We start from the raw sequence: 17,676 nt of genomic DNA, 5'->3' as shown, positions 1-17,676 counted from the left end.
GTTGATATAAGAGAATTTTTTTTGATAAAACTAACGTTTTAGAGGATCTGTTGGATGTGTTCTAAGTGATATAAATAAGTATTACAGAACAAAACAACTAACATACAATCATTACTTAAAAACTCAAAAATTCTTAAAAAAAAAAAATCAGAAATTAATTATTTATCTTGGTCAATATAAATTAATTAGTTGAAATTGCAAATAATGGTACAAATTTTTTTGGGCACTGTGCAATGTGCAGTTTCTAGTGTGTTGGAAGTGTAGTGTGTGGGTGGGAGGAGTGACGGTGTATAATTGTTAAAGCTTTCTAACCATAAACCCTAGCATCCTCTCCCTTTATTCCCGCCCCTTTTTCCTCTCTCTCTCTCTCCCTCCCTCTACTTCCTCACTTTCTTCCCAACCCAAACAGAGCTCTCCCATATCCACCCAAAACTCTTGAAAACCGATTCAAGCCGTCATCTTGTTCAGTCCTTCATCTCTCTCAATTTTCTTCAAACTTCAACCTCTGAATCCCTCCTATAACCCCCCAAGCTGTAAGTATCTATTTCAAAGTTTTCTTCTTTAGGTGATTGTGTACGCAATTGGGGATTATTTTAGGGTTTATCAGGGTTTTAGTTAGTTCAATTTGTCCTAGTTATATTTAGGGATTATCTCAGCCATTGTCTACTGCTCAATTGATTTATTCTGCTCTAGTTTCCAATATTTATATGCTCTAGACTTCTGTTTGTTCTGCATTTTCACTTTTTTTCTATAGTTCTTTGTCTAGTGTTTCAGTTATTTGTAGTTGGCATAGTTCATTGAATCATGGGCTTTTCTCAAATTTCAATCTTTTTGATTCATTGATGAGTATTCCATTGCTATTGTACATTGCTGAATCAGTTGGGATTGACTAGCTCTATGTTTCTTTTCAATTTATTAAGTCCAGGCACACTAGCCATGTCCACCGGCCTCAAAGCAAACACAGAGCTTGCTCTTGGCTTTGCCTCTTCTTCAAGACCCTCTTATTGGAAACCCAACTCCACCCATACCCAGCTATCCAGATTGCCGTCCGGGTCTCTCTCCAACAACTTCTCCGGCCTCTCTATGGCTTCGTCAAGTGGAGTTTCCCAGAGCAAACGCGTATGCTCACTTTCGAAGAATGATTCCGGTGAAAGCTATGATCAAAATGATGGTCTGACGTATAAGGGTGCTGGTGTTGATATAGATGCCGGATCGGAACTTGTTCGACGAATTGCCAAGATGGCTCCTGGGATTGGAGGCTTTGGAGGTCTTTTCCCTCTCGGTATGAAATTTTGAGTTATGTGTATGCAGTTAGTGACAGTTGTGGTTCTCTGTGAGTTTGAGTTTGTTTCTTGGGATGATCAAGTTATATGGTGAACAGGTGCTTCATATCTCGTTGCTGGTACTGATGGTGTGGGAACTAAACTTAAGCTTGCATTTGATACTGGAATTCATGAGACCATTGGTATTGATTTGGTAATACTAATACCCAAGATGAGTCATGTGGTAGTGTATGTGTTTTGATTTCTGTACTGATCAACTTCAATTCTCAGGTTGCTATGAGTGTCAATGATATTGTCACTTCGGGAGCAAAGCCATTATTTTTCCTTGATTACTTTGCTACAAGCCGCCTTGATGTTGATCTGGCTGAAAAGGTAGAGGTCACTGTGTACCTCAGCTTCTATAATTCTGTAAAGACATGCTACCAACTGCAGCTTATTTAGATTCCCTTTCTTTGTTTTAGGTTATCAAGGGAATTGTCGATGGTTGCCAACAATCTGACTGTGCTCTTTTAGGTGGAGAGGTATTCTAAATGACTTAGTTTTGCAATTTCACTTGTCTTGTTGGCTGGGGAATCCATTTTCCAAGCATGTATTCTTATGTTAATTTGTTTGTATATTGTTTGTTTTCCTTGTGTTCTGTAGACACATGTTATTCATATTTTTGATAAGTAGCACTCAGTGAATTGCATATATTTTCAGACTGCTGAGATGCCGGGTTTCTATGCAGAGGGTGAGTATGACCTCAGTGGTTTTGCTGTTGGAATTGTGAACAAGGAATCAGTGATTGATGGGAAAAACATTTTGGCTGGAGATGTCCTCATTGGCCTACCATCCAGTGGGGTTCATTCCAATGGTTTTTCTCTTGTAAGAAGGTTGGTGTTGTTGAAAGAAAAAACAAACATCTTCCCTGTTTCGCATGTGCATTAACTTGAACTGTGTGTGTGTGTTTTTTTTTTCCTTGTCTGACCCTGTGGTTCTAACTCATGACAAAATTTGCGCCGGTACATCTTTATAGGGTTCTAGCTCATAGCGGATTGTCTCTGAAGGACCAACTACCGGGTAACTCTGTTACCTTGGGTGAAGCTTTGATGGCCCCCACAGTGATATATGTTAAGCAGGTCAACATGAAACCGTGCTTTATAATATTTTGCATTTGTGCTCATTTTCTTGTTTTGTGTTTAACTAGCTGCTGAAAATGCTTTCTGCTTTTTGCTTTTGCTTGCTGAAATAGGTGCTTGACATAATTAGAAAGGGAGGTGTCAAGGGGGTAGCCCACATCACAGGAGGTGGTTTCACCGACAATATACCTAGAGTATTTCCAAAAGGCCTAGGAGCTGTCATCTATGAAGATTCATGGGAAGTCCCAGCTGTTTTCAAATGGATCCAGGAGGTAACGAGAATTTCATCTAATCTCGTCTTATGATTTCTGAGCTTTTCTCTGGCATTTAAGTATCCTATGTGTTTTCTCATTTTATTTATCTAATGCTAACACTAGGCTGGAAGAGTAGAAGATGCTGAAATGAGACGAACTTTTAATATGGGTATTGGGATGGTTCTTGTTGTGAGTAAGGAGGCATCCCACAGAATACTTGAAGACGGAAATGGAGCTTACTGCATTGGTGAGGTTATAACTGGTGAAGGAGTGAGTTATAGATGAAATGTATAACTTGTGGCTCGATCCGTCTTTATGTTCCTTTTTGAACCCATTTGACAAGCTGAGATGCAAGCTACTGTAGTTTTTTTTTGCTGTTATTTTTGTATCTTGACGTTCATAGTTTCAGAGGAATTTGTTAGTGTATTGTGGATAACTTCTTTTAGTTATGGGTCCTCTTATTCCAATCTATGACCCAACTTCTGTATTAGGGAGTGCAATTTCATCACTTCATAAGATGTCATCTCAATCAAACTTTATTGAATTTCCAAGTTTACCCCTCTTAAACATATTTTTGTCTTTATCGATTCTTACGTCTTCTGAAGGTTCTTTGGAATTGCAGTCATTATTATCCATGGAAATCCTCCTCCCATCAATTATAGACATTTACTCATGAACCCAGCATCTCCAACATTCAAAGAATATTCAACAAAGGTATGAGGGACAGAGGGAGATGGGAGTTGATTTGAGCTTGAGAAGCATTTCTTTCTGTTTTGTGTTTTGTATTTCTGAATTTGGAAAGAGAGAAGACAGAAAGAATAAGATAAAGCATGAAGCAAGATTTGGGAGCAGGCAACAAAAATAACCTTTCTTGGAAAATCTCAGATGGAATTGAGATTTTATAAAGACTTTAATTTGCTTGTTCGATCAGTTCAGGAATCAATTTTTTTAGTTGCAGAGTAGTATATGGTCGATGGACTTTGAGCTGCGAATTTTTGGGTGCAGATTGAGACTCTGATTTGACAAATTCTCTGCTGTTGTTCGACTTCTGTACAATTGGAATTTATGGTTTCCTTCACTAAACACTCAAGAACAGAAACTTAAATTTCCAGTCTTTTCTGGTTTCCATTAGTTGAAAAGAGTCGAGTTAGCAATATCACTAACCTGAACAGACCTGTCACCAACAAGAAGGCCATGAAATGAGCTCCAAATAAGAGCATCATACACCATCTTGTCAACCACTTCCAGATAAATCCCATCAACATTAATTAGCCTTCTGTTACTTTCTACCTGGGTCTCCCTAACTACAACTTCGCCACCATTGACAGGCACAACTTAAGAGGCTTGAGACATGGTCTTCAACTGGGAAGATTTGGTTGGTGGGGCTTAATTTGAATACTGGGTTTTGTAATCTTGACTCTGTGGACTGAGAAAACAAGGATATTCTGGGATTTGAGTGAAGAAGGGTGATGGTCCCAGTACCAGTACCAGTACCAGTACCAGTACCAGTACCAGTACCAGTGGTGAGAGGGATGGAATGTGAAGCACTAGGCCTCATCAAAATGCTCGCGGATCAAGTGGGCTGATGGAGGCCCGCCGGTCCGGAGGGCTAAAAGCCCAGCCCGACTCTTTAAAAAGCATTCAAAAGTCCGCCTTGGTGGGTAGTGAGCCGGCCAGCCAAAAGCCCGCAAAAACCCGGCTCGTAAAAGCCAGTAAAATATTATATATATATATATGTGTGTGTGTGTGTGTGTGTGTGTGTATGCGGACGCGTTCTAAAGATGACGTCCACACTTTCGTTAAAGTGCGGACGGCGCTGCTGCAGCTCGGCTCGGGGTGCGACGGAGCGGCGGAGCTTGCCGGACGGACGCCACGGGTCAGACGGACGGGTCTGCAGTCGGTGGAGTCGCCGGCGACGTGGTTGCAGCCTTGCCCAGAAACCTGCAGTTGCAGGTGAGCTCGCTGCCCAGAAACCTGCAACTCCGACCTCCTCTGTCACGCCCCGAATTTTGAATAAATAAATTCAAATCCGAAACGCGAAAACTCAACAAACACAAGAAGACACTTAGAAAATATTTTTGTTAAACTATGCAACAACAAACTGAACTCACAATGTCAATACCGACTCGTTCTTTAGAGTCACATATTACATTACAGATAGTTTACAAATTAAACTGAATGACAATTCAATAAGTAAACACACCCACCACAACTCACTACACAGTAGAAGACTTAAAACTAAGAGCACCCTTCCACGTCCACGCCATTGAACGTACACCTCAGCTTTGATAATGTTCACTCGATAATCAAACCTGCACAAAAACCCCTACACCATAGAATAGTGCACCGGGAATGAACAAAACAAACCTGGTAAGCTTTTCAGCTCGTATGAGTAAACTCAATTAAAGTGACTCACGTCACTCATGCTTATAATTTCTCAACTCATGAGATGAATTAAAGCAACATTATTTAATTTCACAAAACACAATCAAACATCAAGTTCATATCAGATCATATCATCTCTACGACAAATCACACTCACTTCCCCTCAACATAAAGCATATTGTCAAAACGATGACCTCACAACTCATTCACAACTCACTATAAGTCTCAAACCACAACCGCACTTACAATAGAATTAAGTAAAATCAGTAATCCCTGCATGGAAACATAGTTCAGGAGATCACATTAAAAACAACAATAGAAATCATATAAATCCCTGCATAGAGTTTAGTTCAGGAATTTACATTAAACAAACAATTCAAAAAGCGGTAATCCCTGCATATAACTTAGTTCAGGAGATTACATTAAAACAAACAATTCAAAAGGCAGTAATCCCTGCATATAACTTAGTTCAGGAGATTACTTAAAATTCAACAATTAGAAGGAAAAGAAAACCAATGAAGAAGTCAAACAACTCACACTAAAGTCAATGATCACCCATCAACAATCTCAAACCTCAATCACTCAACATTAATTCCTATCCTCTTCATAACAATCAACACATCAATTATCGCCACTTTGGTCACCACTTTGATACTACTGTATAAACTATCGTCACTTTGGTCACCACTTTGGTATTACAATATATTTAATCACACTCCCAAACACAACTTCACCAATGTCACACCATCCAATATATATATTCCACGTAAATATATATATACGTAGTCATTCACGCAGGAATGACCACTAATACCAACTATAGTTTTATAAATTATTCCTGTCGAAAATCATTTTATATCAAAACATTGTTTTAACTTACCCATGAACCGTTGTCGATCAAGTTCATATATTTTAAAACAAATAATTTGTTTCGAAAATGATTTAACAATTAAACATGTAATTCCGAGTAATAAATAAATCCGTTCGTAAATGAACCACGTGAGATGTACTCACCTCAATCCAGCTGCATCTTCAATACAGCCCAAAATCACAATCACAATCGTCCGCCCAACCAAAACCGTCAGTCACCTAATCAAAATACGATCCTAACTTAGCAATTGATTCAATAAACACACTTAAACGACGATCCAACGGTTGGATCCTCATCCGTGACCACACAAAGTTATCGGAACAGCTCTACGATCAACAAATCAAAACTACAAGTCGATCGGACGGCCAAATCCTCACGGATCGAAAACCGAAACGAATCGAAAACCCTAAACCCTAACATGCATCAACTCTCTCCAAAATAACCTTATAATATATCAAAACGACCGTATCGATGAGTAGATACATAAACTGAAAACATAACACAAAAATAAGGCGAGACGCCCCACCACGTGCCGCCACAAGAGGTGGTTCAGATTGTGGTCAACCACGGCGGTCAACGCCGGATCAACCACCTCCGATGCCAAAGTCACCAACTACAAACATGTTCAAAATGAAGAGATGAGCCACTTTCATACCTGGAGCAAAGTGAGATTCGGTCTAGATCGTCCTAGATCAAGCTTGGAAGTTGGATCACTCTCGTTCGTCTGATCAGATCCTAGATCGAATCAGGACCATCGAAAAAGTCAAACCTTGATCTAGCGCTCTACACCCCAAATCGAGATGCAAGGCCTATATGGGGATGATCAGCAGGAAAAGGAATCCCAGAACCGCGAAGAGATAGGCCGGGAAGTCGCCGGAGATCGGAAAACCGGTCGGATCCCGAAAGCATAAACTTTGGGCGCTCCGATCTGCTACTTCCAGCGAGGTACCGATCAACCCACCACCACAGGGAAGTCGGCAAGGCAAGTCTGAGTGTTCCTTGGCTTGTCCCGTCGTCGGAGGTGGCCGGAGAAGAAAGATCTAGTCGGGTCGGGATGCCGGGTTTTGCCTCGGGTCGGGTTGCCGGAGGAGAGAGAACAGAGAGAATTCTGGGGAAGAAAATAGAAATTTCAAAAGTTTTGGGATTTATGAAAAAATCTCAGATTTTCTTATATTTATAGAAATTTCCCCAAATTTCAATCGCTCATAACTTTCTCATACGAACTTTGATTCTTACGTTCCACATGTCCACAAACTCGTATCGACGCGCTTTACGACTTTCGTGAAGGAAGTTTTCACAGAATCCTAACGTATAAAAAATCAACCTTCGCACCCCCCCTAAAACCATACTTTTCGAATAAATAATCGTCCGAAATACTTCCGCTCCATCCATGAATCACGAAATCGTATCAACGAACTCTTTAATAATTCCCGAAGCATTTAGGAATTAATTACGAATTTTCGGGGCATTACATCCTCCGACCTCGAACGCTGCCCATAACCGTCCGCCAAGCCTCCGGCCTCCGTCCGCCAAGCCCCGAGCCGCCGTCGCAGCCTGGAACGCCGCTGCTGTGTCACTGTTTGCACTTTAGCCAAGTGCGGACGTCCGCTTCAGAACCCGCCCTATATGTATGTATGGGTGTGTGTTTATAAACATATATATGGAAGCTTGTAGAATCAGTGAGAAAAAATGGCTAGCTGAGCCTTCTATTACTATCTTCTTCTTCTCCTTGAGCTTGCTATTCTTCTTCGCAATATGTGAAACTTCCAAATGTATATATATAGAAAAGATATATATGCATTACCGCATAATATATATATATATATATACATACATACATACATACATATATAGATATATGTGTGTGTGTTTATATATATGTATATATATATGTGTGTGTGTGTGTGTGTTTATATATATATATATATATATATATATATAGATATCTATATATATATGTGTGTGTGTGTTTATATATATATATATCTATATATATATGTGTGTGTGTGTTTATATATATATATATATATATCTATATATATATGTGTGTGTGTGTGTGTGTGGAAGTTCTTATATTTCTATATAGAAAATGTGCATATATATATATATATATATTCTACATATCGGTTGACCAATTCGATCGGATTCGAAAATATGGTGAAATTGACTAAATTTTTTACCACACTCATAATTTATTGTAATAAACTCATCCAACGGTTGGTTTTTCCATTTTCTTTGAATTGATAGGGGTTGCTCTTTGGAGTGTATGATATATAAATATAGGTTTATAAGAGTAACTAAGTTTGACCTAGTTGGTCAAATTCGAAACGAGAACCAAATTGGCTGGATTTTCTACAAACACCATAAAATATTACAATCTCTCCATCGAGCGGTTGGTTTCTCCGAATTCATTTTCCACTTCATGGTTGCTTTAGAATGAACCTCAACAATTTAAATGTAATGTATAAGTCATACAACTTTAGGAGGAAAATTGGTATAGGCCAATGTGTTTGTAATTAAAATTAAAAAAAATTTTTTATCTCATGTCCACACACATCCATCGATAGAATATTTACAAACGTGATGTGAAAAAATAAGCACGTTTTGCGGTCGTCATGCCATTGGTCAACTAAGAAGACATACAAGTGACGACGGTTGACTAATTCGATCGGATTCGAAAATATGGTGAAATTGACTAAATTTTTTACTACACTCATAATTTATTGTAATAATCTTATCCAACGGTTGGTTTTTCCATTTTCTTTGAATTGATAGAGGTTGCCCTTTGGAGTGTATGATATATAAATATAAGTTTATAAGAGTAACTAAGTTTGACCTAGTTGATTGAATTCGTAACGAGAACCAAATTGGCTGAATTTTCTACAACCACCATAAAACATTACAATTTCTTCATCGAGCGGTTGGTTTCTCCGAATTCATTTTCCACTTCATGGTTGCTTTAGAATGAACCTAAACAATTTAAATGCAATGTATAAGTCATACAACTTTAGGAGGAAAATTGGTATAGGCCAATGTGTTTGTAATTAAAATTAATTTTTTTTTTATCTTATGTCCGCGCACATCCATCGATAGAATATATACAAACGTGATGTGAAAAAATAAGCACGTTTCGCGGTTGTCACGCCATCGGTCAACCAAGAAAACATATAAGTGACTACGGTTGACCAATCCGATCGGGTTCAAAACTATGGTGAAATTGACTAAATTTTTAATCACACTCACAATTTATTGTAAGAATCACATCCAACGACCGGTTTTCCCATTTTCTTTGAATTTATAGAGATTGCTCTTTGGAGTGTATGATATATATTATATAAATATAGATTTATATTTAAATTATGTAAAATTATATATATGTTTTTAGAAAACTATCCGTCCGTTTTCTAATCTACTGTTGGATCTGGAATAGATACCAGCTGTGAGACACTGAGACTAACTCATTAACACCTAAATGACCTAAACCTAAAGTCCTAAAGTTTTTCACTTTCTCAAGCCTCAGCCAGCTGCTCCTCTCGACGACTCAGAGTCTCAGACCTAAATCTCCATACCTCCATAGCTCCTCACAGCCTCCTCTCGACCTAAACCTCCATACCTCCATAGCTCCTCAGCCTCCTCTCGACCTAAACCTCCATAGCCCCATCGACTCACTTTCTCAGCCACGACTCAGGGACAGTGAAAGAGAGCTTGGAGAAGGTCGAGAACGAGATCTGATCTAGCGTGTTCCATTCCGGCTGGATATCCACCAACGATTTGAACACGGCGACTTCACGACGAGTTGGATTTGTTCATGTTGTAAAGCCAGTCACGGCGAGTTCCTCTCCTTCTCATTGTCCATCGCTATTTTTCTTTTCTTCCTCTTCCTTATCTCACTGGCTGTAGGAGGGGATAATCTGAGAGCAAAGATTTGATTGAGCAGGGACTGAAAGGTACTATTCTCTTCTCTTTTTGATTAGTTCATTTTCAGTTTCTGTTTTAAATGGAGCGATCTGACGAGTTTGAGTTTTATTTCTTTGTTTGTTCACGCTTCAAAACTCGAACATATATCTGCAATCGAGCAGGGACTGAAACGATGGCTTTTGAATCAAGCTAAAACGATGGCTTTTAAATCCTGGTTATGGCTTTTTTTTTCCAATTTTTTTTTCGAAGTTGGTGTTTTGATTCATTGGACAGGAGTTGAAAGAGTGATTATTTTTGATAGTTAATGAAATCCCTATGCTTTTCCCTCTTCTGCGTTGTCTCTGTTAATCAAAGATGAATGACTTGCCAAATTGTGAAGAACCATGTTTTTATGTTGTGATTCATTGCTTCTATTTTTTTTATTTTCAGCAAGACATATTTACTGGTTATTTATTCTTTAAATGGTCTTTGAATGTGTAGGTGAGACAAGTTGAATCCCATGAGCTTTCAACCAATCTCCCGCCTTAATCTTACTGGTAATGCTTTAATTGCTGCATTGTTGTCTTGGTCATTCAAGTCCCTAATTGTATATTTGATTTTAGTACAAGTTATAGCTTCTAATATAAAAAAGGATTGAGATACTGAGATCCATCAATTTGGATGATTTCAAGCATTTGATGTTTCTTTTATGAATATGTTGCCATAAAGTTGTTTGTGTTTGTCAGTTTGTGGTTGAAATTGATGATTTCCTACTCAAGGCTTTGGATAGTGATGAGACAATTATATTATTTCATTTTTACCATGCACTGCTGCTATTAGCATCACCTTCATTTACAAAGTTTACGATTGGAAATTTGAAGTGCTAGAGTAGCAGCTGTACTGATTTGGATGTCTAACATTGCTGTAATCCCTAAATTTAATGCTGATGCTCAGATATTCTAGTGCTCAGATATTTATTAACTGAACATGTTGCTCTGTATTATCAGATATGAGTCTAGACACACAAACTTGGGCTGAGTGATGGAAATGCATGGTTCACTGTTGTTCACAGTTCAGATGAGCCTCAATGTTGCCAAGTCAGGTGCGAAGAAGAGGAACAACCTTAAAATGGACAACAATATGCCTAAGTAGATATAGAAGTTGTATTATTAATCTGCTTTTGTTTTAAGTTGTAATTGGGAATGGTTTTGGACTTTTGTTATAGTCCCCCATTCCCTACACTTTATATTTTTCGTATTTTTATTTCAATAAATTCAATCGGGCGTGGGGATGAGCCTCCCAGTTCGGCTGAGTTTCAAACCCCTTAAAACGAAAAAAATATCATCCTTAAACATGTCTTTGTAAATAAAGCCCGGCCCGGCCAGGCCCGAAAAAGCCTGCAAGGCCCGCCTTATATGAACGGGTTTGGATCTTATGATTTATAAAGAAGCCCGGCCCGACCTGGCTCTATTTAAAACAGTAATTAGGCCCGGCTCGGATGCTCCAAGCCCGCTATGAATGGGCCCGTTGACGAGGCCTATGAAGCACCCATTACTCCTTTAAAGCGGCTTTATACATAAAACTATGGCAGCCTCTGGTTTGCCAATGGCAAATTGGCGACTCCTTTGGAAAGAACTAGTGTCCAATTGTACTACGATTATTTGGTAGGACAAATTCTCCGGTGGAAAATTCAAGTGTATTTGGAGGGTAAATTTGAGAATTTAAAAACAGAAACCTTGAGAAATATTATAAAAATGTAAATGGAGTGTGGTTTGTACTTTGGGGAGTGCAAATTTCACTCCCCAAATTACAGATTACAGTTCCATAAATGACTAAAATTTGTTTTTCAATTGGAAGTGGTGCATATTGTGGTTCTTTTGGTACTTCTGTAAGCCTTGCACCTCTATTGAGTAATGCCTGAGTCGCAGCATCAAGGTCTGGCCCAAATTGAGCAGAGGCGGCCTCTTCGCGATATTGTGCCAATTCTAGTTTTGAACTACCGCAGACTTGTTTCATAATTTTCAACTTAGCGGTAGACCCGACGCGACTGCCAGATAAGCTAAAGTTAATAGCAAGTCTAATTCCGCTATAAAAGAGCTTTGTTTCCGAACAGATTTGTCTATCAGTAATGGAGATCACATTGGTTGGAATATAGGCCGACATGTCTCTAGCATTCCCCCTTCTCCCCGCGTGATTGGTCAAACCAGTAATTATAGTTCCAGCTGCTAGCAATGCATGGTTAAACCTAACCCTACAACTAGCAAATTTCATTTCAAAGTATATATATAATGATCTGCATCTTACCAATTCATTGATTCTCTACAACTGCAAGTTTCATAATGGTGTTAAGTACCAACTAAAATCTCAACTAGAGGTGGCAAACGGGTTGCTAGGCCCAAGCATGGCATGGTTAAAATTGGCCCAACACAACCTGAGCAAGATTAAGTGTGGGTTGGGCCAGCACGTCCCATTCTAGCGGGTTGGGTTGGGCTCAGGTATATTAACCTATGGGTCAGCCCAGCCCGAGTCTGTTATGGGCCTGACACGGCTCGAGCACAATATGTTGTAGGCTGGCATGTTGCAAAACCTAAAATTTCCTCTTAATTTAAAAATATAGAAAATTTATAATGATGAGATTCGAACTACGATTATGTGTTTAGCCCAAAAAATGCCCTAATTAGTTTCATTTCCCCTACTGCCTTCACACCTTCGGTGCCTTTCTTTTCTTTAGGATCTTCCTTTAGCAGTGTCAATTAGAGGCTAATGTCGCCTATAGAAAGCGATTTGAATACTTTTTACAGTTTATTTGTATGTTAACATTATTTCCTATGAAATAATAATAAAAAAAAGTAAATGATACAGAAAATTGGCCTTCATTCTATTAAATTATTCTCAGTTCCGAAATTTGCCATCTTTCCACTTCGGGCTGATAAAAAAAAAATATGAAGAGGCACTTCTTCCTACTAAAGAAGTAAAGGCCATACTAACATAGGTGGTTTAAGAACCAATCCAGAGTGCTCGGAACCAGAAGCATCCACTGGATGCTGTTGAAACTTCCTTTGCTACTTTCTTTTGGGTCGACTAAAATGGGTGAAGCTTTTACTGTTACGTCCTGGATCGCAAGTTATTGGTTTACTAGTCTTTCAGATGGTAAACAACATCTACTTTTACTTTTGACTCCATTTCAATCTTTTAGGGGGCCATAAAAATTGACTTTTTGTTCGGGTCATTTTTTGATAAAATTTCCTTCATGAAAATTATAGAGGACGTTAAGTCGAGTCCGAGGACACGTGGTACCCTTAAATTGGAGTTCGTATACGAAAGTTATGATCGAAATACTAAAGTTACTGTTCATGATAACTTTCTATATAAGGAAAGTTACTGTGGTAAGTTTTCATTTCAGGAACTTACCCTCTGGTTTCTCTCTCCTGCTCCCTCTTTCTCTCTCCCCAACCTTGTCACCTTTTTCAGACCATATCTCCTCCGTCCGGTGGCTGATTTTGACGTCACATGTACTGTTGGAAAGCTCTCTTCCTTCTCTTCAATTCTGTGTGTGGTTTGGTAGCTTGGTTGGGACTGTGGAAGGTGCATCAAGGAGAAGAAGATCACTGCGTTGTTGTGTTTCGGGTTTTTGGTCAGAACTCGGGTTTCCGGCCACCTCCAACGACGATTCTTGTTGGGACTTTGAGCTATTGGACCATACAACCATCTCTCAAAGTCTCTTGTTCCAATTTGAAGTGTAGAGCATGAATCGAAGGATTGAAATCAAGGATTTCAATTTCCCCTCTTTGCTTTCGAGGTCAATTCCTGACTTTTGGCTTCAAATTAGACTTTGATGTAGTTATGGAAGTTGTTGGGCTTGATGAGAGGAAGATTTTGGCATAGGTGTTGATACTCGGTTTGGGAAATGCCTACGCGCCGCCATTATTGGTGGCTCCTGGGCCACGTGGGGGCTAATTTTGGCTTCCTAAGTTTGCTGATTGCATTCCTTGTAACTTGTGGAGCTTGTTGGTGTGTGTTTTGTAAAGATTGGAGGAGGTATAATATTGATTGTGATTTTCCGAAGTGTAGAGTTTGGGTTTTCGATTTACGAGAATCCGACCGTTAGATTTTTCTTGATTCTATTCTAGAATACTTAAATCGACTAATCGATCGTGGTTGTGAAGTTTGAGATGAATCCGAGGAGAAATGGAGATATTGGTTTACCAGGGGTTTTTGGGTTTCGTTTTAGAATCGTATTTAACTTTTGAATCGCCGTTTACGAACTGTAATTTTGAACAGATGAGGTAGCACCCATCGCTCGATGATTATCCATACGCTTGGGCACATTAGCTGTATACTGTGAGTGGACTTTTGTTTTAAATAATGATGCATGCGTTTATTTCTTAAATTAATGTCTTGTTAAATTATCATATCATATTATTGAGCATTGAATTGGTTTTGGATTATAACTTGATTTATTGATTGATTTTCTGATATTAATTTGATATATGAGTTTGTTATGCTCGGATTTGGACTCATGATTTATGTTGATTTTTGACGAATTATTTTCTGAGGTGATTTCCAGAAATAAACTTAATATTTTATTCGTCGATTTTGAGATTTTTTTGAAAGGTTTTTGCAAATGGGATTTTCGAGGAATTATATTCATATATTGATTCTTGCTTATTTGTTGATGGATTTGAGAATATTCTCCCAAGATAGGGGCACATCGTCAATGTATTTGAATTACCATGAGATTCTCCAAGTACGGTTGGGAATCGTACTCGTGTTTTCTATTGTGATATTTTGGAGAAGCCTTTGGATTTATGGATTTAATGGTTTTCAAATGTTTTTCCTATGCCATACTAATGGTGATTATTCATGGTAGCATGTAGTCCGCCTTTGTGGTGACGTGATGGGATCACGAAAGCCCGTCCGCCTTTGTGGCACTCGGTTGCTGCCTTTGTGATGGTAACTCTGAAGCCTAGTATCCTTTTCACTGCACGTAGTGGCGTAAGAGCATATACGAAAGTATGTGAGTACTTTAGCCTGGGAGGCTCACACGTATGGCTATCGTCTTCCCCTACTTATACTTTATTATTATTTTTGACTAGCAGGGCTGGTCCATTTTCATTTAACCAGCGGGGCTGGCTTGTTTTTACGGGATTCTTGGATTTAAAGATTTTGCATGCATCAAGGTTTTTGACTACATCAAATTGTTGGAAAGTATTAAAGCTTATTTCATGTAAATTATCTTGTTTATTTATTTTTGTCCACTCACGTTAACGTGTTTTTCAATTACTTTCCCCTAAGCCATTCAGTTTCAAAATGCCCAATGTGTAGGTTAGATTAGTTGAGTTAGTTGAGGTCAGGCGTACATGGAGTTGAGGCATAGTTTTCACTATTTCCGCATTGTAGGATCTATCGATCATTTACCCTTTTTACTCTTTATTCTTATTTACCTTTTGTTTTAGAGTTGCTCTGAAAACCTGTGGGATTAATGTTGTTAAGTTAAGACTTGTATAATGTGAATTAGGAAATGTTGTGTTTTGGGGAGCATGATGGCTCCAGGAGTTGAGTTTGGTGTTTGATATTAGAAGTGTAAATGTCTCTCTATAGGTTTTGTGTAGTCCATTTCTAGGGGAAGTTCTGCCAAATTTTTGGTAGAATTTCTTCTAAGGTGGGCCCTGGAGGGCCATTTCGGATTTCAGGGTGCAATTCGGGGCGGGTCCTGTCATCTACTATACCCGTCTCTGACTTGGCTTTTTCTGTTGAAACGAATGATCTAGAAATGATCAAAGGCTTGATGTTGTTGTTTGACAGACCGACGCTTGGAGGTGCTTTGCTTGGCGAATGGCACTTGGCGTTCAGTATTGGCGGATCACAATTGCTGATTGATGGTGAAGTCTGGGTTTTAGTCATGGGTGTTGAGAGAATTTATCTGGGTGTCCAGAGGAAATACTACTACAATCTTGACAGAGTGCAAGGAACTAGCGTTAATGCTAATGATAGTGGTAAGCCGCTAAGCTGCATCGAATTTTGGTATGGCAGTGGTTCTTGTTGGTGGTGCAAAAAGAAGCAAGGCTACATCAAATTTTGGTTATGGCCTGCTTTTATGCTGACCGACCCAAAGTTCTTTTGCATTTTTGAGTGTCTTGACAATGCATGAGTATCTTATCAATGCTTGTTGTTGGATCTCGTTATGCTTGCTTCGTCAATGTAATTTTTTCTTTTTTGGCGGGGGCTTGTCAATGAGCTATGATTGTTGTTAGCTTAAGCTTGCCTAGCATGATGCATTACAGGGGCTCGGCAATGAGCTATGATTCTATGATTGGTAAGTGACGAAGCCTTTGTATCAGCTTCTCACAGACTGGGCCAATGTTAACATCTAAATCTACGGTGGTCTAGTTAACGTGAGAGAGAGAGAGAGAGAGAGAGAGAGAGAGATGTGTAGCGGTTAGTCTCTCGCCTTAGCGGGAGACTACGTCCACTTTAATTGCATTATATGAGTTTTGGGCCTTGGGGCTCAAATGGATTACAAAGTATGTAATTGGATGATTATCTAAGTGGGAGGATGACAGGGTCCGCCCCGGATTCCACCCTGAAATCCGAAGTGGCCCCGCGGGACCCACCTTTAAAGAAGGTTTACCAAAAATTTCGGCATAACCTCCCTTAAAAATGGGCAACCCAAAACCTGTAGAATTTCAATTTCACTTCTAAACAACCCTCCCAAAACTCCTGGAGCCACCCTGCTCCCAAAACCGCACAACTTCACAATCTAGAGTATCAAATTATCTCATTAACACAAATTACAACCACGTCATAGGTTACAATGTTTATACAAAAATCTCAAGGTTATCAGAGCAATCTAGAACCAAAAGAACAACGATACACATAGTAGGTTAGCAAGTAACCTACGAGGGATAGGTGACAGCGGTGGTGCTAAGCCTCAACTCCTAAAGCCGGACAGTTACACTGCGAACTGGGCATTTGAAACCGAAGGGCCCAGGGGAAAGTACATAAAAACGAACGTTAGCGTTAGTGGACAAAAATAAACAATTTTTTTTTTTTAAAAAGGATTTTATACTTTCCCACATTTATTTCTTTAAAATAAATTCCGATGCATGCAATAATTAAGAAAAGACCGACTAGCCCCGCTAGTCAAGAACAACAACAAAAGAACATGGGGAAAATGGGTTCACCATACGGGAATGGAGCCCCTCAGGCTCAACCTACCCTCGACTGCCACTCACACATAGATTGTGCGAGGAGGAGAACTAATAACCTCAACTTCCATTCACACATAGATTGTGTGAGGAGGAGAATATCACCTCGACTACCACCCACGTGAGAAGGAGAAAGCTACCTCACAGCCACTCACAAACACAAAGTAAGTGAGGAGGAGACCTATTCACATGACCCGCGTATGGTGAGGAAGAAGATCGTAGAGAGCCAATAAATCTGTATAGTTTTCCCACATATCTCACGCAATAAGAATCCAAGTGTATAAAGACGTGACCCCGCACGCCAAGATCATCTCAAATTCAAAATAAATAGGCAGAAATAATATTATTCGTAAACCGGAACAAAATCCATTTCCAAAATCAACAACAAGGCATTCTCAATGCCAAAACCGAAGTCGATATAAAAAGAGGAAATACAACTCCATCGAAATCCCATTTTGAAACTCCTTTAAAAGTCTCAAATCGAAATAAAATATAATTAGAGAATAATTCCGGAAATCACCTCGGAAAAAAGATAATTTCACCATTAAGATTATAACTCAAAAGCAATTTCGGAAACGAATCAATAATCAAAGTATTAATATGAGATAATACGAAATCAACTTATAATCTCATACCCGAAATGTAAATTGATGAATAAAT

General features: G+C 39.0%; 1 protein-coding gene across 2 annotated transcripts; it reads left to right on the top strand.

The window, feature by feature from the left end:
• Positions 1-266: 266 nt before the first annotated feature.
• LOC112188430 (phosphoribosylformylglycinamidine cyclo-ligase, chloroplastic/mitochondrial) lies at positions 267-3,224 on the top strand. 2 transcript variants are annotated; one of them, XM_024327549.2, is made up of 9 exons: positions 267-533; positions 926-1,282; positions 1,382-1,476; positions 1,554-1,655; positions 1,745-1,804; positions 1,983-2,155; positions 2,299-2,401; positions 2,515-2,673; positions 2,779-3,224. In XM_024327549.2, the coding sequence occupies exons 2-9, from the start codon at positions 937-939 to the stop codon at positions 2,938-2,940; spliced, it is 1,200 nt and encodes a 399-aa protein (XP_024183317.1). In that variant the 5' UTR covers positions 267-533; positions 926-936; the 3' UTR covers positions 2,941-3,224. The 2 variants fall into 2 exon arrangements, with proteins under 2 accessions (XP_024183317.1, XP_024183315.1); XM_024327547.2 differs by having other exon boundaries at positions 921-1,282.
• The last annotated feature ends 14,452 nt before the right edge of the window (positions 3,225-17,676 follow it).

This window comes from Rosa chinensis, chromosome 2 (assembly GCF_002994745.2).
Source record: "Rosa chinensis cultivar Old Blush chromosome 2, RchiOBHm-V2, whole genome shotgun sequence".
NCBI lineage: Eukaryota > Viridiplantae > Streptophyta > Magnoliopsida > Rosales > Rosaceae > Rosa > Rosa chinensis.
The sequence above is the reverse complement of the archived record's forward strand: the minus strand, read 5'-3'. Positions and strand labels throughout refer to the sequence as shown.

Excerpts from the sequence above, each read along its gene's own strand:
- LOC112188430 (XM_024327549.2), top strand. The coding sequence starts at position 937 with ATGTCCACCGGCCTCAAAGCAAACACAGAGCTTGCTCTTGGCTTTGCC. Across the intron at positions 2,402-2,514 it reads CAGTGATATATGTTAAGCAG|GTGCTTGACATAATTAGAAA; the intron begins GTCAACATGAAA and ends TTGCTGAAATAG. Across the intron at positions 2,674-2,778 it reads TTTTCAAATGGATCCAGGAG|GCTGGAAGAGTAGAAGATGC; the intron begins GTAACGAGAATT and ends TGCTAACACTAG.